The sequence below is a fragment of the Balaenoptera acutorostrata genome, chromosome 2 (genome assembly GCF_949987535.1).
Source record: "Balaenoptera acutorostrata chromosome 2, mBalAcu1.1, whole genome shotgun sequence".
Taxonomy (NCBI): domain Eukaryota; kingdom Metazoa; phylum Chordata; class Mammalia; order Artiodactyla; family Balaenopteridae; genus Balaenoptera; species Balaenoptera acutorostrata.
The window spans coordinates 119,920,814-119,946,474 of record NC_080065.1 but is presented as its reverse complement, the minus strand read 5'-3'; the positions used below and the strand labels follow the sequence as shown (position 1 = coordinate 119,946,474).

The 25,661-nt window shown below is 46.4% G+C and overlaps 1 protein-coding gene across 2 annotated transcripts; it reads left to right on the top strand.

Annotated features, from left to right (window-relative positions):
• Positions 1-424: 424 nt before the first annotated feature.
• VDAC1 (voltage dependent anion channel 1) lies at positions 425-25,661 on the top strand. Of its 2 annotated transcripts, none has more exons than XM_057541053.1 (9): positions 425-579; positions 11,267-11,339; positions 12,042-12,091; positions 12,769-12,921; positions 13,016-13,068; positions 18,278-18,505; positions 21,876-22,026; positions 23,706-23,763; positions 24,708-25,661. In XM_057541053.1, exons 2-9 carry the CDS (start codon positions 11,273-11,275, stop codon positions 24,797-24,799), a joined length of 852 nt encoding a protein of 283 aa, XP_057397036.1. In that variant the 5' UTR covers positions 425-579; positions 11,267-11,272; the 3' UTR covers positions 24,800-25,661. The 2 variants fall into 2 exon arrangements, with proteins under 2 accessions (XP_057397036.1, XP_057397037.1); XM_057541054.1 differs by having other exon boundaries at positions 492-579; positions 11,270-11,339.

Genomic DNA, 25,661 nt, shown 5'->3' with positions numbered 1-25,661 from the left:
GCCTTGGTCCAGCCACCCGCCACATCAACTCCAGGGGGAGGGGTGTTGTCTCCCAGCTCCGAGGCCGAGCAGGAGGCCCAGATCCCCCCGTGTCTTCTGTTAGCGCAGGGGACCTCGGCCACTGCTCAGCTAACCGGAAGACCCCTCCCGCCCCGAATGCTTCAACCTGGAGGGACCTCCAGCAAGGTCGGCCGGCGCGGGCGGCGGCACGCCTGTCCCTACGCACGCACACAGCTCTGCACACGTCAGCCCCACGCCGCCCAGTACCCGGGCGCACTCAGGCAATCACGCGTGTCCGCACTCGCCCGTGGGCACACGCGTCTGCCGCGGGTACCGAAGGGCCCCGAAAGGTCCGCGCGCACCTCAGGCGCTGCAAGCGAACCCGGTCCGGGCCCGGGCCCGGGCGGTGTCCCGGGAGGGCCCAGGGGGCGGAGCTCGCGGGGCCGGGCTCGCTGGGTCGGGGCGGGTCTGCGCCGCCGCCGTCCGTGCCGCCCCGCCCTCGGCCCCGCTGCTTGCTCTGTTCCTCACGCTGCAGCCCCCGCCGTAGCCGCCGCGGAGCCCACTGCCACCGCTTCTGAGGTAGGCGCAGCGGAGAGGGGTCAGGCCCCTGACTGCGCCCCGAGTCGCGGGCCGGCCCCTGGGGAGTTGGGGGAGGAGATGGGATGGGGAGCGGGTGAGGGCGAGGGGCCCAGAGCCGGGCCGGGGCAGGGAGCGGGAGCGGCCCGCCAGGGCCTGGCGGGTCAGCGGCTGGCAGAGCAGGCCGCGCGGGGCGGGCGGGCGGCGAGCAGGCCCGGGCGAGGGAGCGGGTGGCCGGACATCCGGAGGAGCCTGCGGCTGGGAACCAAAGCCCGCGGGGACCTTCGGGCGGAAGGGCACGGGCCGCCGCGTGGAGGCCCGGCCCGCCGCAGGTCTAGGTGACCTTCCTTGGAGGCGATCTCTGGCCCTCGATCGCGCCAGTGCGGGTCGGGCAGGGACCCGCCCGCCACCTAAGCTCGTGGGGCTGGGCTCACGGACCTGTGCGGGCCACGCTGTCGCCTAGGGGATGAGCTCATGTGACGACCGTGGTCCCGCGCCCCCGGCCCTGCATGCCCTGTCGGGTCCACGCCCGAAGAAGCTGGCTCCCGGCACTGTCTGTGCCTGCCAGCACCTTCCGGGCGGAATGGGAGGCTGACAGTCGACTTAGGCCGCAGGGACCAGGGCCGGAGCTGGGGGCTGGGCAGAAGGTTAGGCCTTGGAAAAAGAGGTCCCGCGGGTAGTGATGTGGCCTTCTTGGCCTTAGGAGGGATTCCTGCCTGATTCGGTCGCTCATTCATTCACCAAATGCAGCGGTGCCTTCACAAAACTGCTTCCGAGCCCTTTGGATTTGAGGCACGCAGCATTAGTGATTTGTCCAAGGTCACACAGCCGGGAAGATACTAAGCCTCTGTTTTTTCATCTGTAGAATGGGAGCAATCATACCTCTCCTTCATTGGGTTTTTGGAAAGAAAATGAGTTGATTAACGTCAAACATTCAGAACAGTGCCTGGTAGGGAGAAGGTCTGGGCAGAAACCTTGACAATTACCCTTGAGGCTTTTAGGGGAGGATCTAGCCCATCCCCTGCAGACTATTTTGCTCCACGTGCTGCTCTGGAAAGGGTTCAATAAAGGTGGCCTCTGTTATTTTAAACATTATTATTAAGCATTTGTGTGCCAGGCATTAACTTTCAGGGTAATTCAAAAAACCTTTAAGATTACAGACAGACAGGGTCAGGCTGGAGCAGAAAGTTGAATGTGGGTTCAGACCTGGGCTAAGCCTAGGCCTGTTTCACCTGAGGCCCCCAGCCCCTGGACCAGCCTCCCTTCTCCAGAGGAGATAGGGAAATGAACACCTCCTTTGCCTAATGTGCTGTAGGCAAGGGCAGGGCAGACTGCCCAGGGTGTGCCTTCTTTCCACCCCAGCTCTGGACTGAGTTCCTACAGGGTCAGGCTTAAGCCTTATACAACTTTGTTTTCAGTGCGTGGGTTGGTGCCACCTGGCAATACTAGGTACTTGAGAAGGGTCTGTGGGGGTGAATGTACTCTTGCTGACAGAAAGATAGTTTTCACCATTCCAGCATGTGGCTTACAGTAGGTGCTCATTAAGTATTTGTGGGATTATTGAATGGGTATATGTAGTGGCTGCAGGCCCAGACCATAGTCCCTTGATCTTGGACATCCTTTTTTTTTTTTTTAAATTAATTTATTTATTTATGGCTGTGTTGGGTCTTCGTTTCTGTGCGAGGGCTTTCTCTAGTTGCGGCAAGCGGGGGCCACTCTTCATTGTGGTGCGCGGGCCTCTCACTATCGCGGCCTCTCTTGTTGCGGAGCACAGGCTCCAGACGCGCAGGCTCAGTAGTTATGGCTCATGGGCCCAGTTGCTCCGCGGCATGTGGGATCTTCCCAGACCAGGGCTCGAACCCGCGTCCCCTACATTGGCAGGCAGACTCTCAACCACTGCGCCACCAGGGAAGCCCTGGACATCCTTTTTGAGGGACACACATCTCATTCACTTTCAGAAAATCGCCTTGCCTAGCAGAGAGTCACAAATAACTAAAGGGCTACAGTGGTGTGTACAGCCCTAGAGCAGTGAGAGGCAGAACTGTTTCCTAATTTGAAATAATTGCTTTGAACATGTTATCCTCATTCTGTGACTTTCCAAGTCCTTTGGGAAACTTGTTGAACTGGTGTTTCTGGGCTTGCGGGGCTGGGGGTGACACTGGTGAAGGGGATTCTCCTAAAGCCCTTGGGCCTGGTGCCTCTTCCCTCTCTGATGGTGAGGGGGTCAATGGATTCTACTGGAGTTGTGCTGAATAAAGTGCTTGACCCTGGGTATGGGGGGCTGCTCTCAGTCAATTAGTTTATTTCTGCTATTCTATAGGCAGGGGCTGTTTGTAGACAAACAGAGGGGCTCAGGGGGACAATATAGTGAGGATTTGCCTTTGGCCCTCTGGCCCCACTGGACAGTAGGCACACGTGGACAACCACCTCCAAGCTGGTGGTCATGGGGAACATTCACCGCCACCTTTACCAGTAAGGTGCTCCCAAAGTCCATTTTGCCCTTGATGGGATTTCTCAAGGTGTGACGTCTTTGGTAAGAGAGAGGCATGTATGGCTGAGAGCCAGCCCAAGCCTGCAGGCAGCCCCTCAGGGTGCTCAGGGGCTCCCCTCTGGTTGCCACTGAGGAAAGGTGATCAGGTGATTAGCTGGGCCTGGGCACAATCCTCCATTTCACTGCCTGCTCTCAGAGGGGTGAGGGTAAGTGAGAATCTTAGCCCTTTACCCAGAACTCCGCTGGAAAGAGTCCTGGAGAGCAGATTGAGCTCATATAACACAGCTCTGACATGAGCCATAGGGTCTAGTTACAGGCCAAGTTACCTCCTTGTTCCTCAGTTTCTCCACTATAAGTGTGATCGTCATTATTACAGTCATTCTTTATTGAGGGCCTGCCCAGCACTCTCCTGGCTGGTTGACATTATGACGTTGAATCCACTGTCCTCCAAGCCCTGGGAGAGAGGTACTGTTGTTTCCATTTCACGGGTCAGGAGACTTGAGCACAGAGTGGTGAGGTAACGATCCCAAGGTCACACAGCTCAGCAGGAATGGGGTTGAGATTCAGGGCCTGGACTGGCTAGCTCCAGTGCTGATGCTTTCACACTGCAGTTGCCACTCCAAGGGGCCACTGTGAGGAGCTAATAGATTTGAGTGCCTTTTGAAAGGTAGAATTTGCTATTCAGAGTGGAACTGTTACTCTTTTACACTGACCAGAGGGAGCATGTGCATGGCTGGGTGTGGTCTAGCTGTCAGTGGACAGCAGTCAGTGGAGTTACCCTGTTTGTTGCGAGGACAGTGGCACAGGGTGTTTATCAGGAGAAGGGTCAGTTTTCCGTGGGATGAGGTAGGAGGCATTCTTCCAGGACCTGGCTGGACAATATTCAGCTAAACAATACCTCATTATGGTTGGGGAGAACTCTGGACCCTGTGGTTCAGGGTGACCTTTCAGCAACCTGCACAGCAGCTATAATTATGATAAGAAATATATAAAATGAAAATCTGTAATAAGTTCTATCTGTGTTTGTTACATATTTACTGGGTACCAGCCACTGTACTAAGTGCTTTGTACTAGCAATCTCATTCAGTCCTCAGAATGATGCTGAGTCAGGGACTCTTTTCCTGTACTGGAACTGAAGAAAAATGAGGGGCAGATAGGTTGTGACTTGCCCAAGATCTCATAACAAGAGAGTGGTGGAGTAGGATTGGAACTCAGGTCTGCTGGACTCCCGAGTCTACCTGCCCAAGCACTGTCTATTTTATCTCCACTGGGTCAAGCCAGGCAGCGAGCAGGAGCCCTAGGTGCACCTGGGATCCAGACCTTGGCATGCTGCCTGCCAGCCCAGGTCTTCTCCTCTTGATGGGTGGGTGGGCAGGCAGGGTGTCCCCAAGTCAGTGCGTTCTCTTGAGGCTTGTGGAAGGCTGTGCCGGTGGTGGCCCACCTCCCAGGGTGTTTTAAAATAGAAGCAATACCTGGAAAGCCCAGCTGCCCTGTGTGAGACATTCGTGGAAGGGGGTGGGAGGACAGATGCACTGAGAGGACAGACCTACCAGAGTCTGGAGTGGATCTGGAGGGGCAAACAAAGAATATCCAGAATAATGGGTTGTGGTTACACTACCACTTACTGAGCCCGGGCATTGGCTTTGCCAGCATCCTGGAGATCCAACCAGGGCCATTCTCCTGGGCTGCCACTTCTGGTGAGCAAGTGTTGGGTAGGGGTGTAGGGAGGCTCCTGATGGTGTTGGCCTCACATACTGGCTTTTGGAGCAGCTCTGGCCTCCTGATGGGGAAGTTGCTTTTCCTGTTCTCCAGAGTTAGGAGTAGTTGCTTTTGCTCTAATCCCTGGCTGGTCTGATGCTCCTCTTATAGGCGGGCCCAGTTCTGCCCTGACAGACTGCCTAGAATGGTGTTAGAAATAGCAGAGCCAAAGGCTTTCCTACAATTCTCCCTTCCTAAGGGGAACCCGAGATGGTGATGTTGAAGGCGATGACTGCTGTGTTGGTTGGGGTCCTTGCAGGAGTCAGATGTACACTCCCATGGGTTAATTAAAGAAAGCATGATGAAGGGATCATTTGCAAAGGTATGGGCAGAGTATGGGGGACCTGACAAGGGGTGTGGGCCCCTGGGTCCTTTAGAACAAGGAGGGGGTCCTTTGGCAGGAGCTGTGGCGTTGGGTAGAGGAAAGTCACTGCCCACCTGAGGACCAACAGGGAGGGAGCCTGGGGGATGAATACCCCAATTGCACTCTCCCATCTTCTGCTGGTGCCCCCTATTTGCTGAGCCCAACCCATAGCCCACTGAAAACAGTGCATAATGATCAGCTCTTGGGGCATAGAGCAGGATGGAGGAGGAAGGTGGATCTGGAGGGGCAGACAAAGAATATCCAGATTAATGGATTGTGGTTACACTACCGCTTATTGAGTACTCACTGTGTGTCAGACATTTCTGCATGCTCTATCTGTTTTCCTTACTTAATCCTTGCAGCCACAGTGGTAGAAAGGCACTATTGTTAGCCCCATTTTATAGATGAGCAAAATGAGACCCTAGGAGTATAAGTGGCTTGTCCAAAGGTACACAGCTAGAACCTCTGCCAGGCTCATAGCCCCTTCCATTCGTCATTGTGCCCTGCTACCTGGGTACTCGGATGGGTGGAGAAATGCCATGGCAGGGTGGCTCTTGGTGTTTAGGTCCTAGCCCAGTTATACCCTTGCCATTAAAAATGTTGTCTGTTGACCCACTGGGTGTTCCCTGTGTTCAGAAAACTTTTCCTCTCAACTGTTCCTGACTGAGCTGTTTGGACCCGTGGCCACCCTGCTCTCTGTATCAGCCATTGCAATGGTTGTTGGCTTTCTGAGAGCACCAAGGCTCCGCTGCCTGGATCCTTCTGAGGGAGCTTCTGCAGAGAAAAGAACATGCTTCAAAGTGGGGGTTCTGGGGGTGCTTGGTGCGGGGAGCCAGCCCACTCTTCTCAGTGGCATCTGAGGGCTGCCCTGCCTGTGCGATAGGCAGTGAAAGGCAGAGGGAGGAAGGAGGCTTTTGAAAAAGTGCCTCAGGCGACTCTCATGCACACTGAAGTTAGGGAGCTCTGCCCTACTCCTACCTTCTGGGCAGGGTGGCCAAAGCCATCAGTGGTCACCTGAGGGTAGAATGTGCCCCCCACAGGCCTTACCTGTTAACCCTGCCACCTCGGTGTGATTTGAATCTGTTCTTGGAACCAGTATAGACACGTTGATGGTTTTCCCTTTTGGCACCTCTGCTGCAGTAGCCTTTTGGAATGTGACTTGTGGCATCATGAATGCAGCGTGGCTTAATTTTGAACACATTCGTTAGGTTTTTAAATTTTCTGTCCTTAGTTTAAAAAAAAATTATCAAGTACACAAACAACTTAAGTGATTAAGTAAAATCAAAAATGAAAATCCTATTTTAACTTCACTGCTTTCCTAAACCCCCTTTCCTTTCTAGAAGCAGCTCCAAGGCAGCCACAGTTTACAGGTTAGCTCATGTCCTTCCCTTTCACATACTTTTCCATCCATTCACAAATGTGGAACATATAAAGATGCATATGTAAAAAGGTTTTCCTCCAGTCACATGGAATTATTCATTTTCTGTGGCTTGCTCTTTTTCATTGAACTATTATCATAGGTAGCTTTCTATGCCACCACGTAGAAATCCACCTCATTCTTTTTGATTACCACATGGTATTCCTTAGTTTGCAAGCACCTTAATTTTTATTCATTTGTTTCCCTATTGGTGGACGTTTAGGTTGCTTCTGGGTTTTGTGTTAAAAATAACCCTGCAGGGCTTCCCTGGTGGCGCAGTGGTTGAGAATCTGCCTGCTAATGCAGGAGACACGGGTTCGAGCCCTGGTCTGGGAAGATCCCACATGCCACGGAGCGGCTGGGCCCGTGAGCCACAGCTGCTGAGCCTGCGCGTCTGGAGCCTGTGCCCCGCAACGGGAGGGGCCGCGATAGTGAAAGGCCCGCGCACCGCGATGAAGAGCGGTCCCCGCACCGCGATGAAGGGTGGCCCCCACTTGCCGCAACTAGAGAAAGCCCTCGCACGAACCGAAGACCCAGCACAGCCAAAAAATAAAAATAAATAAAAATAACCCTGCAGTGAGCATCCTCCTGTATATATCTTTGGGTTCCTTGGGTGCCACTGTGAGTGTGTTCCTAGCAGTAGAATTGCCGCTTGAGTTACTGTGTGTCCACTTAGGCACTGCCCACCAATGGGCTCCTCAGGGGCTGTACTGTATGTAGTATTCCTACTTGGGGAGAATGGGAGTGATCATTTTCCACGCCAACAGTAGATATTGTCATTTACATTTTTGCAAATCCATTGGTTGAGTGAGCTGCCCAAACACAGATGTGTCAGCCTTTCTAATATGGCTCTCTGAGGCCCTTTTAATAAAGTCCATGCTTGGTTCTGATGTCAGAAGTGGCAGTACTCTCTTCTGAAGGCGCTTGGTTGGTCTCCTCAGCTTGAGTTCAGCTCTCCTTAGGCCATTGTGGCGGTGGGGCATGCTAGTTGTGCGTCTCCCCCCCATCCCTGGTGGTGCCGCAGTGTCCCTGTAGAGGGAGCTCCTGCCTACTGGTTACATTGTCATTTGCTTAGTCCCTATTGTCGGATACTAAGTTTCCTTTTTTTTTCTACTGTAAAAATACTTTGATGCTCACTGCACATTTACTTATTAAACAGACAGTGCTGTCAGAATACCCTGCTTCATGCTCAGCCTCTAGAAGCTGAGTTTCTTCTTTTTTTTTCCTTTTTTATTGAGGTAAATTGGTTTATAACATTGTGTTTCATGTATACAACCTTATATTTCTACTTCTGTGTACACTACAGTGTGCTCACCACCAAAAATTTAGTTTCCATCCATCACTATATCAATCCCTTTACCCATTCCCACCCCCTCCCCTCCTTTTCCTTTCTGGTAACCATTACTCTGTTTTCTGTATCTATGTGTTTGTTTTGGTTTGTTCATTTATTTTGTTTTTTGTTTTTTTATATTCCATATATGAGTGAAATCACAGGGAATTTGTCTTCTCCCTCTGATTTATTTCATTTAGCATAATACCCTCAAGGTCCATCCATGTTGTCACAAATGGTCAGATTTCATCTTTTTTTTTTTTTTTTAATGGCTGAGTAGTATTCCAGTGTGTGTGTGTGTGTGTGTGTGTGTGCGCATTATCCAGTATTATCCATTATCCATTCATTATCCATTCATTCGTTGGTGGTCTCTTAGGTTGTTTCCATTTTTTGGCTATTGTAAGTAATGCTGTGACGAGCATAGGAGTTCACATGTCTTTGTGAATTAGTGTTTTCATATTCTTTAGATAAATACCCAGAAGTGGAATTGCCGGCTCATATGATAGTTCTAGTCTTAATTTTTTGAAGAATACTGTTTTCCGTAGTGGCTATACCAGTTTACATTCTCACCAACAGCGTATGAGGCTTCCCTTTTCTGAAGACACATGGGGTGGATGCTGCAGAGACAGATGGGGAGTGAGTTGGAGCTGATCGAGGTGGCGGAAGGGGCCAGGACCAGGGTTCAGTCTCCAGGTCAGTGCAGGCAGGGTGTTAAGTGAGAAAGCAGAATGCTGAATTCTCTCCCCATCTAGTCCCGGCCTGAGAAAGCATGAATGGCAATCGTGTTTACATTAAAATTGTTTTTGAAGCAGGTGCTGAGAACTGTGCTGGGTGCTGTTTGCAGTTGTAGGGAAGCTGAGCTTCTCAGAGAGGCAGAGCTGCTTCAGTCCTGTCAGATAAGTGCAGCAGGAGACGAGAGGTGGGGAAAGAGGAAGATTCCATGAAAAGCAAAAGGGGAAGCTACAGCCACAACCTTTGGTGAAGGGGAGTCAGTGTCTTGCCCCCCTTGGTGGGTGTTCCCTCAGGGCCAGGAGCGGGTTTGGCTCCACTCAGCTCGTGGCTCCTGTGCATCTTCCCTGCCAGCCGCTGCGCTGGGGATGCAAGCAGAGCCTGGCCTTATGTGAGCTCCCTCTGCCATCCCACCTCCCTTGTCCTTGCATGGTAATCTCCTCAGTGGCCACTTTAGGGTGATTTTTGCTGTGGGTGGAGTGTGTTTTGACAGGTGGCTTTGCTTTTCAGTTTTGGGGATTAGGGATAAGCAGGGGCATTTGGGGAGCATTAAATGATGAGCGTTCTGACTTTTTCCTGAGGGATGGACCAGTCCAGACGTGAAAGCCACGTGTGCCTGGTGAGGCGGGTCCTGGAGCCAGCGGAGGGTACTCGGGAAGGCCCTGACCTCTGAGGTACAGGAGGTCTTAGCTGACCCGGAGATATTGCCATGGGACTGCTCTCCCTGTCACTCGGCTGGGGCTGAGTTTGTGGCCCAGCTGGGAAGGGGACAGCACTGAAGAGGGGTGTTCTGTCCACTGATAACTGTTAGCAATTGGTGTGTGTGTGGAGAATGTCCTGGGCCCTTTGCTGAGATGTTTTGCACATTTCCTTGGGGCTCTGTTACCTCAGCCTTCAGTCCAGGGTTGTTTCATTGCTTCTCCTGGGAGGGGCCCGGGCCCATCTGTGGCTGGGGCGTGTGTCTAAGGCAGGGGGTATTTCTGGAGGACCTGGTGGATGGTTTGCTGGTTTGTCCCTGGGGTGGGTGTGCCTATGGGGTTCATTTGGGGTGGAAGGGGAGAGGGGAGGGAGCCTTGAAAGAGCCAGTGGGAGCAGCCTGAAATGGTTCTTCCACCGTGTTCTTTATGCCCTGATCCTAATGGGGACTGAGTTGCCCATGGTTCCAGCCTGATCATGTGTGAGAAATACAATAATAACAGCAACAAAAATAGGATCGCGTAAACAGCTTACTGGGCTGCTCCTCTCTGCTCTGACACAAAAGGGAGCTGGGACAGAATTAGCAAAACCTCTGAAAAAAGTAAAATAGGACCAGGACCACAGTTTTATAATTTAAAATTGTGGAAGTTTATAGTTTTTTAACATTATACTCATTGGTTTTTTGGGCTCCCCGCAATGTCTTTGAAGTTGAGGCTTTGGTCAGGATGCAACTTCCAGTTGTGATATTGTTCCCCTGAGATCACTTGCACCACTTTTCACTGGGTTCCCATTTAACCAGGAATATGCCCTGTGGGTGTTAATTTGTGTGACTACATTTATATGTGACTTTAGGTGAGGTGTATGCAGTTTGGTAATTTAAGTATACTGTATTTAAAATGGATGGAACCATCCTCGGGTTAATTGAATTTCTGGCTAATTGAGGCTAACAATTTTAGATGGAGAAGATGCAGAAGATGGTGCTTTCTCGCATTCCCCTCTCCTCCTGGGTGCAGCACAGAGTGTGTGCCGTCCGGATTAGGGTTTTAATTCTGTGTACACAGTGTGTCAGTGCAGAGCCTCCCAGCAGCGCAGTGCGGTCCTTAGGGCAAGGACTATTTTAAGTTCTTGCCTTCCTTGAACAGCGAGGTGTTTAATAAATGCTTGTTGACTGACTTAGTGATGTGCATCAATCCCAAGTAGTACTTTGATAGTTGGTTTTAAAAGTAAAGTCACATTGAAGCTCAATAGGTGTTTATTTGAATTAAATTTGGGGGGGATGTGGTTGCATTTCCTTCCATGTGAAGAATTGCCTAGTTAGGTAGGTAGGTTTTACTGTTTTCTCTATGAGGAATATGATACTCTAAAAGTGGGTTCCTGTAGAATGCAAAAGTTTTGTGAAAAGTTGGGTCCATTCTGACACATAGTAGGTACTCCATAAATATTTGTTGAATGAATGAAATCAGAACTGTATAGAAAATATGTTGCCATGAAAAGCTCTGATTTCTCTTCAGTGTATTTAATGCCCTAGCAGTTGATATTTTGTAAGAAGATATGTTTTATTGGCAAGAGTTCTGCAGTTCAGTAAAGTAGCTGGCTTATGGGACTGTGTCTTTGCCAATGAATTCATTTAGCAAATATTGACTGACTCCTACCGTATTCTGGGCCTGTGCTCAGTCCTGGGGATGCCTAGGAGAAGAGGTCCAAAGTCAGGCTGGTCTGCTGTCAATAAAAACTTATGGGGTGTTTCAAGCTCTGGCCATAGAAAGAAGCAGGAGATAGCACAGGCTCCTTTGTCCACACCTGGGGGAATAAGGTACCTGGAACTCAGTGCTGATGATTTTTATTGGTGGAAAACTAATATCCATAATTACCAATGCGTTTATTCTGGTGGTTCTTTTATTATAGCAGAAGATGGCTGTGCCTCCCACGTATGCTGATCTTGGCAAATCTGCCAGGGATGTCTTTACCAAGGGCTATGGTGAGTGTTGCATGGAGTGGCCTTTCAGCTCAGAAACTGGGTTGGCATGTTTGGTATTTCACCCCTTACAGTTTGAGAGACTTGGGTCAGTCAGCTCTCAGAAACTTCATGTCAGGGAAAAAAGATAAGCCTTCTATGGCTAGTGAAGCAGTTTTGGTTGTGCACCCAGTACGGGTAGGCTTGTGAATTGCTGCAGACAAGTGGACATTCTTGTTTCCTCTCCTAGGCGGGAGCAGGTCCGTGGATGCTGCTGCAGTGGAGCGCGGCTTCTAAATTTAGAGCTCGTCCTTAGGCATGTGCTCACGCTGTCATGCACCCTTTTCTCAGACTCCACTGGGAGTGCAGGTGGGGCCTGTGTCTCTTCTGCCTGCCACTGTTCCATGGCAGCCGGGCTCCACACACAGAGAGGCAGGCAGCAGTGGAGACCGGTGCCCTCTGCACTCATCTCATTTTTATTGATTTATTTTTCGCTGCATCGTGTCTTAGTTGTGGTGCGAGGGGCTTAGTTGCCCCGCAGCATGTGGGATCTTAGTTCCCCCACCAGGGATCGAACTCTCATCCCTTGAATTGGAAGGTGGATTCTTTACCACTGGACCACCAGGGAAGTCCCTCATCTCATTTTTAAACAACCTAAGGGAGGCAGAGATGCTGCTCTTGAGTTAGTTATTTAACGTATTAACAGTTACCATGTTCTTTCTTTAGGGTTTGGCTTAATAAAACTTGATTTGAAAACAAAATCTGAGAATGGACTGGTAAGTTGTCTGCCTGTATGGAGCATGGGTATTTATTGTAGATCAATAAATAACAAATAACTTCCGTCTGGGTGGCAAACAGAGGGACTTTTCTGATTGTGGCAGCTTGTGGTTGTCACATTCATTGCATCCTCTGTGGCATGGGTGGTCCAGGGGAACCATGTGACTAGGTCCCCAATTCAGCAGCTGTTAATACTCATAGGAATATGGGGCAGGCCTCAGTTTTATTTTTCCTCATGTTTCTTATTTCAAAATTGACCTGTGTTCCATACCGCATAATTATTGAAAAAAACCCCCAAATCTTAGTAAGCCCTTTTAGATTGTGAATTGTTGGAAGGAAGAAGTTTTGGGTAGAATTACTGCAATGTCAGCTTTAGCTCAAAGCTTTTTCTCTGTATGAGCCTGGAGGTAGGACAGAAGGAGAATTGCCTTCCTGTCTAGACTAAAGAGTTACAGGGGAGGAAGGAAGCTTTCTCCTGATAAAGAATTCCCTGAAAGAGTCCTTTAATTAGCAGACTCCATCTGTACTTCAGATATCTAACTGAACTATAGAATGAGCTTTTGCACCCACGCATTCAGGGTCTCACCTCTTGCAGAAAGGAAAGTACAGTCCATTTAGGGGTGGAGCAATGCAGAATGAAGTGCTGGCATGCAGGCTGTGACTGTCTTCTTTAAAGGAATTTACAAGCTCAGGTTCAGCCAACACCGAGACCACCAAAGTGACGGGCAGTCTGGAAACCAAGTACAGATGGACCGAATATGGTCTGACGTTTACGGAGAAATGGAACACTGACAACACACTAGGCACGGAGATTACTGTGGAAGATCAGGTAATGGTCACCTGTGAAAAGACACAGTTTTATTAAGTGACATTGGCCACCTGTCTTGTGACTAAACCTGTTGGTGAATTTCTTTTCTGTTCAGCTTGCACATGGCCTGAAGCTGACCTTCGATTCATCCTTCTCACCAAACACTGGGTAAGAATATCATCTGTTTTCTCCATAAGGACCTTTAGTGGTGTTTTATAGTAAGATTTAAGATTCATTCTGTGCTGTTTGTTGTTGTTCTCCTGGCCTCAGCTGTGGAGGCTGCAGGATTTCTGGTCCAGTAATGCTCCATTCCATGTGAGTGAGGCTGCTGGTAATGTAAGTGGCCAAGGCTCTAGGGCAGCAGGCAGTGTTTGGAAGCAAGGGCTGTTTGTCACTGTTGCCAGCCCCGTTTTTCATGCTGGAGGGCCTTTTCCCCAGCTTGCTACTTAGGGACACTGAGAGTGTGTGGGCTTAATTGCAAGGTGGCTCCTGAGACTGCACTTTCCTGCTTTAGGCCCTCCAGCCACGGACAGATTAGGCTTGCTGGTTATTGGGCACATCAGGAGGCGAGAGGGCATGTTGGTCTGCCTCAGCTCCTGGTGCTTTTCAAAGTGGCTAGAGGGAGTCAGTCTCTTCTAGAACACACTGTTGTTTTTTTCCACTCAGAGCAGTGGGTCTCCTAGGCCTGGGAAGGTTGTTTTGCACACTGATGACAACGCCAAGGGCATGTATTGAATTTCATTTCTTAGTTTTTTTTAGTTTTTAAAAATTGTGGAGACTTCCCTGGCAGTCAGTCCAGTGGTTAAAACTCTACACTCCCAGTGCAGGGGGCACAGGTTCAACCCCTGGTGGGGGAAGATCCTGCATGCTGTGTGGTGTGGCCAAAAATAAAATTTGCGGTAGAATACACATAAAATTTACCATCTCAACCATCTTTGAGTCTTTATTTTTCATGACTCTGACACTTTCAAAGATGATTGGCCAATTTTTTCGTAGAATCCTTTGATTTGGATTTGTCTGATGTTTTCTCATGGTTAAACTCAGGTTATTTATTTTTGATAGCTGTAGATAGGATGTTGTGTTCTGTCCATCTTGGAACATGACATCAGGGGGTATATATCAATGTGTCTCATTACTGGTGACGTTAACTTCGGTCACTTGATTAAAGTGGCGTTTGCCGGATTGCTCTGTAAAGGTACTTTTTTTCTCTTTATAATTAACAAGTATCTTGTGGGGAGATGCTTTGAGACCATGCAAATATTCTAATTTTTATACTTTGACTCACAAATATTAGCATCCATTGGTGATTCTTGCTTGCAACAATTATGTTTGGCAAATGGTGAATTTCTTTCTTTTTTTTTCTTTTTAATTTATTTTTTTATATGTTATTTATTTTTGGCCATGTTGGGTCTTCGTTGCTGCACGCAGGCTTTTTCTAGTTGCGACGAGTCGGGGGGCTTATTGAGGTGGCTTCTCGTTGCGGAGCACGGGCTCTAGGTGCGCAGGCTTCAGTAGTTGCAGCACGTGGGCTTCAGTAGTTGTGGCATGCGGGCTCCGTAGTTGTGGCTCACGGGCTCTAGAGTGCAGGCTCAGTAGTTGTGGTGCACGGGCTTAGTTGCTCTGTGGCATGTGGGATCTTCCTGGACCAGAGCTCGAACCCGTGTCTGCTGCCTTGGCAGGTGGATTCTTGGCCACTGCGCCACCAGGGAAGTCCCCCAAATGGTGAATTTCTATTCCCATCATTCCTTCTACATTTATTAATTGGGATTTTACTGAAAGGAAGAGCTCTTCCTTCTCCACCTTTTATTTATTTGATCAGTTATCTGTATCAGTATGGATTCTTGGACACTTATTTTATTCTATGGATTGTAATCCATTACTATATTTTGTTACTCATATGTCCCAGATATGGCCATTGGGAGCCTTCAAGTTGACATCCTGTGTGCTTTTGACAAGCCCCTGTCATTTTTTTGGAGCACTTCTTCAGAAAGTGTACTTGTTCTTCCCTAGTCCTGCTATCAGCTATTTCTCTGAGGAGCCTTTGTTCCTTTTATTGAAGAATGGAGTTTAGAAACTAAGACTGTGGGCACAAGATGTACTCATTGCTACTGGGTATTTGAGGAAGGTTTTGATGACTCGATGGAGATTGGAAATGAAAGCTGGCTTTCCAAAGTGTCTGAGGGGTACAGTCTGGGAAGGTATCCTGGCTTCCTTTAAGGAGCTAAGCATATACCACATTTGGATGAAGCTGCAGACAGACCTCATCAGGGGACTGGCACCCACACTGAGTACCTGCTACAGATAAAGCCAGCTTGTTAACCACAGATTAAGAGTATACCTCTCTCAGGTGCTGTCAAATTAGCACCATTATTTAAATAGCTTTAAAAAATCCCAATAATATTTGAAAGAGGAAAAGCTCCAAAGGCATAGAATGCTGCCTTAGAGCCAAGCCTGGAGAGAAACCTAGTCACTGCCCCACCAGTGCCCGTTCCCTGGGGACCTGGTGCCTCTGGCCAGAATCCAGTGGGGTGGCGTGTGGAGGCGCTGTGTAACTGTCCAGTGTGGCTTGTGCACATCACTGGTCAGAGGCCCTGGTACAGGTGTCACATTTTGTGTCAGCAGCAGCATTTTACCCAGTGGTTAAAAGATGCCTGATTTTTACATGTCTTGATTTCCGCCCTTTCTAAATGTCAGCTTCTGAGCAGCTGTTTTTTTTTCATCAATCATCCTACCCTGCTTGGTGCCAACTGGATACTTGGTCATAACCCAGGTTTCTTCTTCTAAAGAGCTGGCAGACCAAAATAGGTTTATTTTAAGTTTTTCTTATAGTTAGTTTGTCACTCCTTTCCTTCAAAGCTTGCAAAAATGCACAGAAGCAACTTGAACAGAAGTTGTGAGTTTCATTGTCACTAGGGAAGGGTGTTAACTTTATTTTCACCTATGACCTCTGAAATTCCGACTCATTGGAACTTGGAGTGTTTAATCTTTAAATTTTTTATTATGGAAAATTTCAAACGAATTTTGAACGAATGCAGAAAAGTATATTATACCTTCATCATGTTCTCATCACCCAGCTTTAATAATTATTAACCCATGGCCAATCATGTTTTATTTATACATCCATAATCAACCCTTCCCACCCTCAGATTATTTTGAATAACAGATATCACATACTTTCATCTGTATATATTTTCATATGTATCTTTAAATAAGTTTCCTTTTAAAAAAAAGCATAACCACAGTATCATTACATTGTGAAAACTAATCATAATTTCTTAATATTGTCAAGCCTAGTCTCTTCAAATTTACATGATTTCATGAAAATTTTTTAGAGAATCAAAAATTGTCCATGCAAAATTGTAAAAATTGGTTCATATGGCTCCTAAATCTTAGTTTTTAGGTTCTTCTTCTGTTTTTTTTCCCCTTGCAATTTATTTGTTAAAACTAGATCATTTGTCTTCTAGAATTATATATAGAGTAAATTTTGCTGTTTGCATTCTGTGGTGTTGTTTAACTTGTTCCCCTGTCCCCCACATTTCCTGTTAATTGCTAAGTCTAGAGGCTTCATCACATTTAGATTCCATTTTGGGGGGTGCTGAAATCTGCTTCCATAGGGATGCGCACAGAAGGCCTGGTTTTCTCTTTGTATTTTAGTGCCATTCATGATCTACTCATAAGGGGTTACAAATTGGTGATAATTCCACCTTTATCTTTCTTTCTTCATTTTTAGCTGGAATATTTCTATAAAGAGAAACTTATCTTTGTTTATCTTGAGATATAGTTAGTATAGGAAAGGTGGGATACATGTTTGATTCCTTTTTTATTTACTCTTTTCAAAATAACAAATTGATTCTCTAGTCCCTAAAGATGACCAATGTGTGTGTGTCTTGAGTGTCATTATGAGTTCATAGATTTAAACATTTGATGTGCTTCAGTCGCTGCTGATATTATTCTTGATGCTTATATTGTCTCATATTTGAAGCCCTTGGGAGCCTGTTTTTTTAAAAAATATATTTACATATTTATTTATTTGGCTGTGCTGGGTCTTAGTTGCGGCATGCGGGATCTTTTAGTTGCAGCATGCAGGCTCTTAGTTGTGGCATGTGGGATCTAGTTCCCTGAACAGGAATCGAACCTGGGCCCCCTGCATTGGGAGCATGGAGTCTTAACCGCTGGACCACCAGGGAAGTCCCTGTGGGAGCCTCTTCATCTTAGCTTTCAAGTCCTTTTGCTCCAACCTCAAAGTCTTTGATAGCTTTGATAGATGCTTCAAGCTCGTCTTGCACCTTTCCTGCCCCAACCTGTAATCTGCAATTTTCTGAGGAGTGCTGGTTCCTTTTAGGAGGGAATGGTATTTAGGGCCCCCAGTTTGGGTGCTGGGGATGAAGCTTTAATCTCAGTGTGAATGAAGCTGGGCTGGACAGGGCTATGTGGTCCTTGAACCTTGAAGCATATCTGGTTTCTCCTGTGGTCTCTGCTGAGAATGTTTCTTGCTGTGGAAGATGTCCATTTTGCAGTTGAATGACAGAAACAATCAGGTGAAAATAGTCTAAATTATATTTGATAGATGTGATCTTGTCTCTAATGCTGACTTTTGGTAAAAGGCATTGTGATAATATATTTGCAGGTGACATGACTCACTTGCCTTTCCTGAGAAATGTTGGGTCTTGAGTAATAGTCAAGGGAGGCGCTATCTGGCCGTGTACGCAAATCTGGGATCAGCAGACTAGACCTGGGATCTTGTCCAGTCCACCAGGGCTTCCGGGCTCCCTATGACTGCAGGGCCCCAGGTTCTACCTCACTATCCAGTTCTCTGAAATATATACTCATTGGGATCTCATGGATACTGAATTAAAAGCTGTCTAACTGTTGTATTTACTTAGAAGGGATTTAGTATATGTTTCTTTACTAAGTGAGCCACAAAGTAAGAAGGTGACCATCTCATTAAAAGCTGCTGTTTAGATAGCTGCCTTCATGACAGATGTATCTTTTCCACAGACTTGGAAAACAGCAAAGATGCATCTGTTTCATAATTACATGGTGGTGCTCTGCATAATGAATGCCTGTGTAGGCCACTACATTAAGCACAGGGAGAGGATAGTAAAAATTACTTAGCGCTTCTTTTTCCAGCTTTTCTTGCCTGTGTTCTCACTTCATTATGGTGGTGTTTCTTCATTATTCTGGATTCCAGTTGAAGAGAGGTTGTGTTCTGCCCATTGTGGCACAGAAGTTGCTTAAGGGAGATCTGGGGCCCTGACTTTGCCTTCCTACCCCCCTATTCAAACGGGGATTATTATTTTTTTAAATTTGTGTCTCTTGGCATGCTTGTTGCAAGATGAGTTAGCTTCTGATTTTAATACAATTTCTTTTCCTCCAGGAAAAAAAATGCTAAAATCAAGACAGGGTACAAGCGGGAACATATCAACCTGGGCTGTGACGTGGATTTCGACATTGCCGGGCCTTCCATCCGGGGTGCTCTGGTGCTGGGTTACGAGGGCTGGCTGGCTGGCTACCAGATGAATTTTGAGACCGCGAAGTCTCGAGTGACCCAGAGCAACTTTGCAGTTGGCTACAAGACTGATGAGTTCCAGCTTCACACTAATGTGTAAGTGTATGTGAGTATGTGCGGTCGGGGGATTGTTTACCATGATTTTTTTCTAAGCTCAATTTTTAATCACTGGGAAGTGAGTTTGTTGGAACCAGATGAGCCAAATGGCCTGCTAGTATTGTTCTTGTTTCCCACCTACCCGTTTCCTGAAGTGATGTAGGTTCTTCCTATTCTGTGAACAGTAAATGTTGTCCCTGGTACACACAGAATGGCTGATCACTTACGACAAGGGCATGATGTCAGTCCACAGGAGTGTCCCTTCCCTGCAGCTTTATGGACATTGGAGGGCCTTTCGTTTTAGTTAACAAAATGGGGGTGGGGAGGTGTAGCTCTCTTTCTCTGTATAGTGCCTGAGGACCAGCTTGCTGTGCTTTAATGAAATGTAGGCATGGGAGCCAAATTAGGAGTTGATTATCTAAGTTAAATACTGAGTGTGTTCTCTGCATGGCAGAACATTTAAAAGTTTATTAACTGGACAGTATCATGAAGGGAAGAGGAAATTACAGGGTAGGTAAGAGAGAGCCCTTTGTAATCAAACTTGAGGGTTGAAGCAGAGTGCTGATTTAGATTTAAGGGAGACAAATTTCATCCATGAAATCTCTGTAGACATGAAGAACTAATGCATGGTGCAAGCTGGGTACAAATTTACCAAATTTCTCTCTTTCCACTAGAGGTCACTAAAGAAGTGACTTTTAAAATTTAGAGACAAGTAAATGGTATTTGGGTCTAAACTAGTAACATTTCTATAATAAAAATTTTTGAGGAATTTTTATAATTAATAAATTAATATAAGACATTAATATAATAAATTAATAAAATTTGAGTCTTTTAAAACTAAAAAAATCACAAGAAAACTATGGAGATGGACAGCCTAGTGGTCGGGGGAGGGGAACAGGGAGGGTGTCACTTTGAAGGGGTGGCACAGGGGAGTTTGGTAGTGGGACTGTTCTGTATCCTGGCCACACGAGTCTTTGTATTAAAATTCATAGAAATGTATACTGAAAAAGGTCAAAAAAGATATGTAAATTTAAAAAAGGTAACATGCAAAAAAGCCATAGGAAAAATATCACATGCCTAGAAGTGTTTTTTAATTGAGAATTTTGGCTGACATGGAAAGTGCTTCCTTGGTTTGGAATTGGGAACTTGCACCAGTTCCAGGAAGAGCAGTGACTTTTAGCTGTTTTACTTACCTGAGTTTCAAGATTTTTAATAAGTGGACATGGTTTATTTTTGGAACTGGCATGGAAACAGCTGACACAGCTAATCTGGGTTGCCCTGGTCTTGCAGAGGCCCAGGTGTGTAACAGATGTTCTCTGTGCTTCATGTAGATGACTTTTAAAAAAAAATTAATTAATGTATTTATTTATTAATTTTTGGCTGTGTTGGGTCTTCGTTGCTGTGCGTGGGCTTTCTCTAGTTGGGGCAAGCGGGAGCTACTCTTCATTGCGGTGCGCGGGCTTCTCATTGCAGTGGCTTCTCTTGTGGCGGAGCACGGGCTCTAGGTGCGTGGGCTTCAGTACTTGTGGCACGTGGGCTCCGGCAGTTGTGGCTCACGGGCTCTAGAGCGCAGGCCCAGTAGTTGTGGTGCACGGGCTTAGTTTCTCCGCGGCATGTGGGATCTTCCTGGACCAGGGCTCAAACCCGTCTCCCCTGCATTGGCAGGTGGATTCTTGGCCACTGCGCCACCAGGAAGCCCTAGATGATTTTTTTTACGAGTTCCTTTATGGTTTTAAGAGTTCAGTACAGGAAGGCAGTGTTGCTGGTTTTAGAATGTATTGAAAAATCTAATGTTTAAACACATTTAAGCCCAAGGAAATTTCCCCATTTGAGTTATACCACAGTCACTCAAAAATCTATTATTTTTGACAAGCTGCTGTTTTGTAGCATGCTCAGACTTTCTGAAGAAGTCAGGATTCTCTGTGAATCAGGTGGTATCTATGCTCTTCCTGTACTTTCTGGAAGCACAGTGTCTGTCTGGCTGAATTTCAGGGGAAAACTTAAGAATTTAGAATGTATTTAATGAGCATCTACTTTAGAGAGAGTGTATTAGTGAAGAGCAGAGTTTGCAATGAAACAGCAACAATTTATTCATGGGTTAGTGAGTTCTAAGCTCTTTGCTGGATTCCAAAGCATATGGGACCTGCCTTAATAGTTTCCAGTGCTATTTCCACTGGAGACACCCAAAATGATGAGGCAGAACTTTGACATTGTTTTTTTTTTTTTTAATTTCTTTATTTTATTTATTTATTTTTGGCTGCATTGGATCTTCGTTGCTGCACGCTGTCTTTCTCTAGTTGCGGTGAGGGGGGGCTATTCTTTGTTGCGGTGCGCGTGCTTCTCATTGCGGTGGCTTCTCTTGTTGCAGAGCACGGGCTCTAGGCGCGTGGGCTTCAGTAGTTGTGGCACGCGGGCTCAGTAGTTGTGGCTCGTGGGCTCTAGAGCACAGGCTCAGTAGTTGTGGCGCATGGGCTTAGTTGCTCCGCGGCATGTGGGATCTTCCTGGACCAGGGCTCGAACCCGTGTCCCCTGCATTGGCAGGTGGATTCTTAACCACTGCGCCACCAGGGAAGCCCCCTGACATTGTGTTTTTATGTTAAAAATGTTAGGGTGGGGAAGGGGATATTCCCAGAGGCTGCAGTCAATACGGTGTGTTTGGAAGACAGGAAGGAGTTTGGCTTGCTGGGTTTCATTCCATTTTTGAAAGACAGAAACATTTTGTAATGTAGCAAGTTGCTCCTTTTCAAATCTCACCAGGACCATAGATGTTGCAGCATGGGTCAATAGTATGCATAGGCCAATGAGCCTGAATAATAGGTTAAGCTCTCTTGTAATTGCTGTTCCTCCTAGGGCCTGGGTCAGTTCTGGCTGTGCACCCTCAGCAGTGGATGCAGCTGCTGGTGCTAAGGGTTATAAGCTGCCTTCTGAGGAACATGAGTGGCCCAGACTTTCTTGCCATTTCTGGCTTTGTTCTCTCTTTCCGTTTTTATAATAGAGCATTTATAAAAGTAATAACCTTAGCAGCAGAAGAAAGAAATCACTCAAGAATCCAGAATCCCAGTGCCCTAGTTACTGCTTTTATTTTAAAGATTAATGTGGAAGCAAACTTCAAGTTCCATGCAGCCTGAGTAGTTGACTGAGCTGCCTCTGGGTGTTCCCAGTGATGGTTGAGATAGCCTTTCCCTTCCTCTGAACCTTCCTGACCCTGGTGTCTGTGCCATTCCTATCAGGCTTGCCGTAATTTGGTGCCTGTTTTGTGATCAGTTGAGTCCATTTACAACATGCTTGTCCTCTGTTAGACTTGGTCAGCTCTGCCCAGCTCAGGTCGCCTTCCTGGGCTGCTTGGCATCGGTGCTGTGCTTATTTGCAGAAATGATGGGACAGAGTTTGGCGGCTCCATTTATCAGAAGGTGAACAAGAAGTTGGAGACTGCCGTTAATCTGGCCTGGACAGCGGGAAACAGTAACACCCGCTTCGGAATAGCAGCCAAGTACCAGATCGACCCTGACGCCTGCTTCTCGGTGGGTACCCGTGGAATCCTGTATCTCTGAGACCTTACCCTGACCCTTAGGTTGGAATCCTTTTGGATTGATGGAGTTCCATGCTTTGGCTTAGAGATTTTCTCACTGTGAAAGGGTTCACAATGAGTAAAACGATCATAGTAATAGTATGTACTATGGCTGCCAGGCACTGTATTGAGACCATTATATGTGGATTACTGTATTTAATTCTTATACAACCCATTTGAGATAGGTGCCTTTTTTTTTTTTTTTTTAATGATCCCATCCATGTTTTCACAAATGAGGAACTGAAAGCTTAGAGTGGTCGAGTGACTTGCCCAAGTGTAGGCAGGTGGTAAGCGCTGGGGTTTGTGTTTGACCCAGGCTGCCTTGCTATGGAGCCTCCTTCTCTAACCAGTCCCCGGTCCATGCTGCAGACTGTAAAGGGGGTTACCTTGAGCCTGAAGGTTTTAAATGTTCCTTTCCCCCTCAGTTTTCATTCTCTTGCCCAGCTCCTGTACTGCATATTAAGAAATCAGGCCCGGCATTGGGTGGTTGGCATCTTATTTTGCAGACCCTGTAGCATAGCTAATGGACCCTTGCGTTGCTGCACAGTTTTTGCATTAAGTCTTGTTGAGCTCACCTCTGTTGTCACAGGGCACTGCCGGTTGTATCCTTTTTGGGGTTGAATGAGGAAATCTCATGTTGCAGGATGGTTTCTGGGCTGACTTGTGTAATTTACAGACAGCCTATTTTAAGTTTCCTGAAATAGGAACTGAATTTGGCTTCCTTAATGTTAGGCACTTTAAAACAAAGGAAAAGGGACCTTATTATTTGGAGGGCATGGGCAAAATTGAACATCTAGATGGGGCACTGACTGCCTGGAGGCCTACCTTCCTGTTTTCTCCTGTGGGAGATGCTGGGTCTAAAAACAGCATGTGAGCAGGAAAACACACACCCTGGTAGCTCTAGCTTTTGCCAGGACTCGGTGTTCTCACAGCTTGAGCTTGCTCTGCTCCTGACCTCTCCTTATTTCCCCAGAAAGGGGTCAGGGAGAGGCCCAGATTTCCCTACAACTCAGGCAGAAGAATAAGGGCAAAATTATTATCGACTCAACTGCTTTACTAATTATTAATCAGCATTCACTAAGTGCTGAGATTTAAGTGATTGGCTAGGTTATTGTTTTGCTCCAAAAATTCAGGCTTGTCAGTGCCAAATTTTTTTGATTTTTGCTTCTCTTTTTCATGAATAAAAAATTCGAACAATGTTCTGCCATTTAAAAAAACGCTTCAAAGCCCCATCTGACATTTGGTCTGTTTTTCTTTATCCCAACAAATACAAGAAAGTCTTTTATGTCTCTGGCCATAAATAAAGGTGTCCTCACCTGTTATAACTTAAAAATACAGACCTACTATGTATAAATGGAATTGGGCACACATACTGTAAGGAATCAAATGTAAATAATAACTTCCTTTTACTTGAAAATTGTGTTGTTTCTTTGCGTTACCCTTCTGAGATCTAGTTCCTAAATTTGATATATTTCATATTGAATTTAATGAATCCTATAAACAAAGTGGTCATGAAAAAAGAGAATTTGATACTGAAGTCCAGAGTTGGTTGATTAAAAAGCTCTTATTCAGTTTGGAGACAGAAGCGTGAAGTATTTAACATTTTCACTCTCTTATCTTTCCCTCGACTAGGCTAAAGTGAACAATTCCAGCCTGATAGGGTTAGGATATACTCAGACCCTAAAGCCAGGTATGTGTTGGTTGTGTGAAATTAGTTCACAATGGCACATTTTGTGCCATTACAAAAGATGTGGTGCTGGTTTGCTGCTTTATGTTATTGCTTATAAAATGACTGTGTAGTACATTGTAAATGAGTGTATATAAAGTTTTACAGTTGATTGTTTGTAAAGGAGTGCAGAGTCATTATAAAACGGTTGGTGAATAGGAGAAGTAGTAAGTAGGAGAAAAAAGGCCAAGGCTAACATGTATTACATTTTTGGTTATTTTCTTCCATTCTTTTTCCCAGTGTGTGCCTAATGCTTGATACTTATTTCCAGCAGGTTCTTAAAACCAGCCTATAAGTCATCCCCATTGTAAAACTGGTTTGTAGGTTTCCTCTGCACAGTTAGCCAGGCCAGTCCATAGTATGTTACAGCTACAGGAAATAATACCACCTTGGGGTTAGTTTGGTCAAACTGGGGCTTTGAACCCTGGAAATCTAAGATTACATGATGGCAGAAATTTCTAGAGAAAATAGCATTTAGTCGTGTGCGTGTGTGTTTGCATTTGTGTGCATGCTGTGATTGGGAGTGTAAGACCGTGGAGTCTGATTCATGGTTGGGGTTTCGTTTCAAGGGGCTTTTGCTAAAGAAGTTTTCTGCATGGCTCTGATTATAGATTTTGTAGCGGGGATGATGAGAGGATGAAGGAAAGTGGATTTGGGTGAGCCGTGGAATAATCATTATTGTTGTACACGCTCATCCTAGGCTACTAGTCATGAGTCGGGTGGTGCTGAGTAGCAGGGATTGAAGGGCCGTGTGGTTTTGCTGCTGTTGATCACACTCAGCTGCAACAGGTTCTGAATCGGGTGTGGTGTCACCAGTGTGCTTCAGCGATCCTCCATTTGCTAACCTTTCTTCTCTTTTCTTTCCTCCCTCTCTCCTCCTTTCCTCTCCCTGACTTCTCCCCCTGCAGGTATCAAACTGACACTGTCAGCTCTGCTGGATGGCAAGAATGTCAACGCTGGTGGCCACAAGCTTGGTCTAGGACTGGAGTTTCAAGCATAAATGAATACTGTACAATCGTTTAATTTTAAACTATTTTGCAGCATAGCTACCTTCAGAATTTAGTGTACCTTTTAATGTTGTATGTCTGGGATGCAAGTATCGCTAAATATCATGTTAGACTTCCAGGTTAAAGATGATTCAGCTTTAGGGTGTTACCCTTTCAGAGGTACAGAAGAAACCCAATTTCAAAAAAGGTCCTTTCAGCTGTAGACTTGAGGGGGAGCTTGCTGGTTCCTCTAGAGATGTCAGGGTTCTTTTTTACCTAGAAATGGCTGCAAGTGGAAGTTGATAATCTGCAGGCACTTTGTAATTTGTAAATTCGTATTGAGTAAATGAATGAAATTGTGACTTCCTGAGAATTGAACCTTGGTTTCCTACCCTGATTGAGGAGAGGCTGTTTGATGGTGTATACAAACTCATCTGAAAGGGACTTTTTTAGGCAGGGACTTTTTCCACCCCAATCCATCACCTCTTTTACACCAAAAGTAGTCTGCAGGGCGTGGTAGCTGTTTCTTTTGTGCCATTTTGGGGTGGAGAAGGTGGATGTGATGAAGCCAATAATTCAGGACTTAACTGTGTTTTTTCTCATGTTGTGTTTTTTTTGCCCTTGCACCAGAGTATGAAATAGCTTCTAAGAGCTCCAGCTGCAAGCTGGGAAGAGTCTCTGTGACTGTAATCACATGGTGACAACACTCAGAATCTAAATTGAACTTCTGTTGTATTCTTGCCACTCAGTTTATTTTTTAGCAGTTTATTGGGTACATTTTAGAGTCTTCCATTTTGTGTGGAATTAGTTCCTCCCCTTCAAATGCTGTAATTAACATCACTTAAAATAAAACTTGAATAAAATATTGAAACCTTA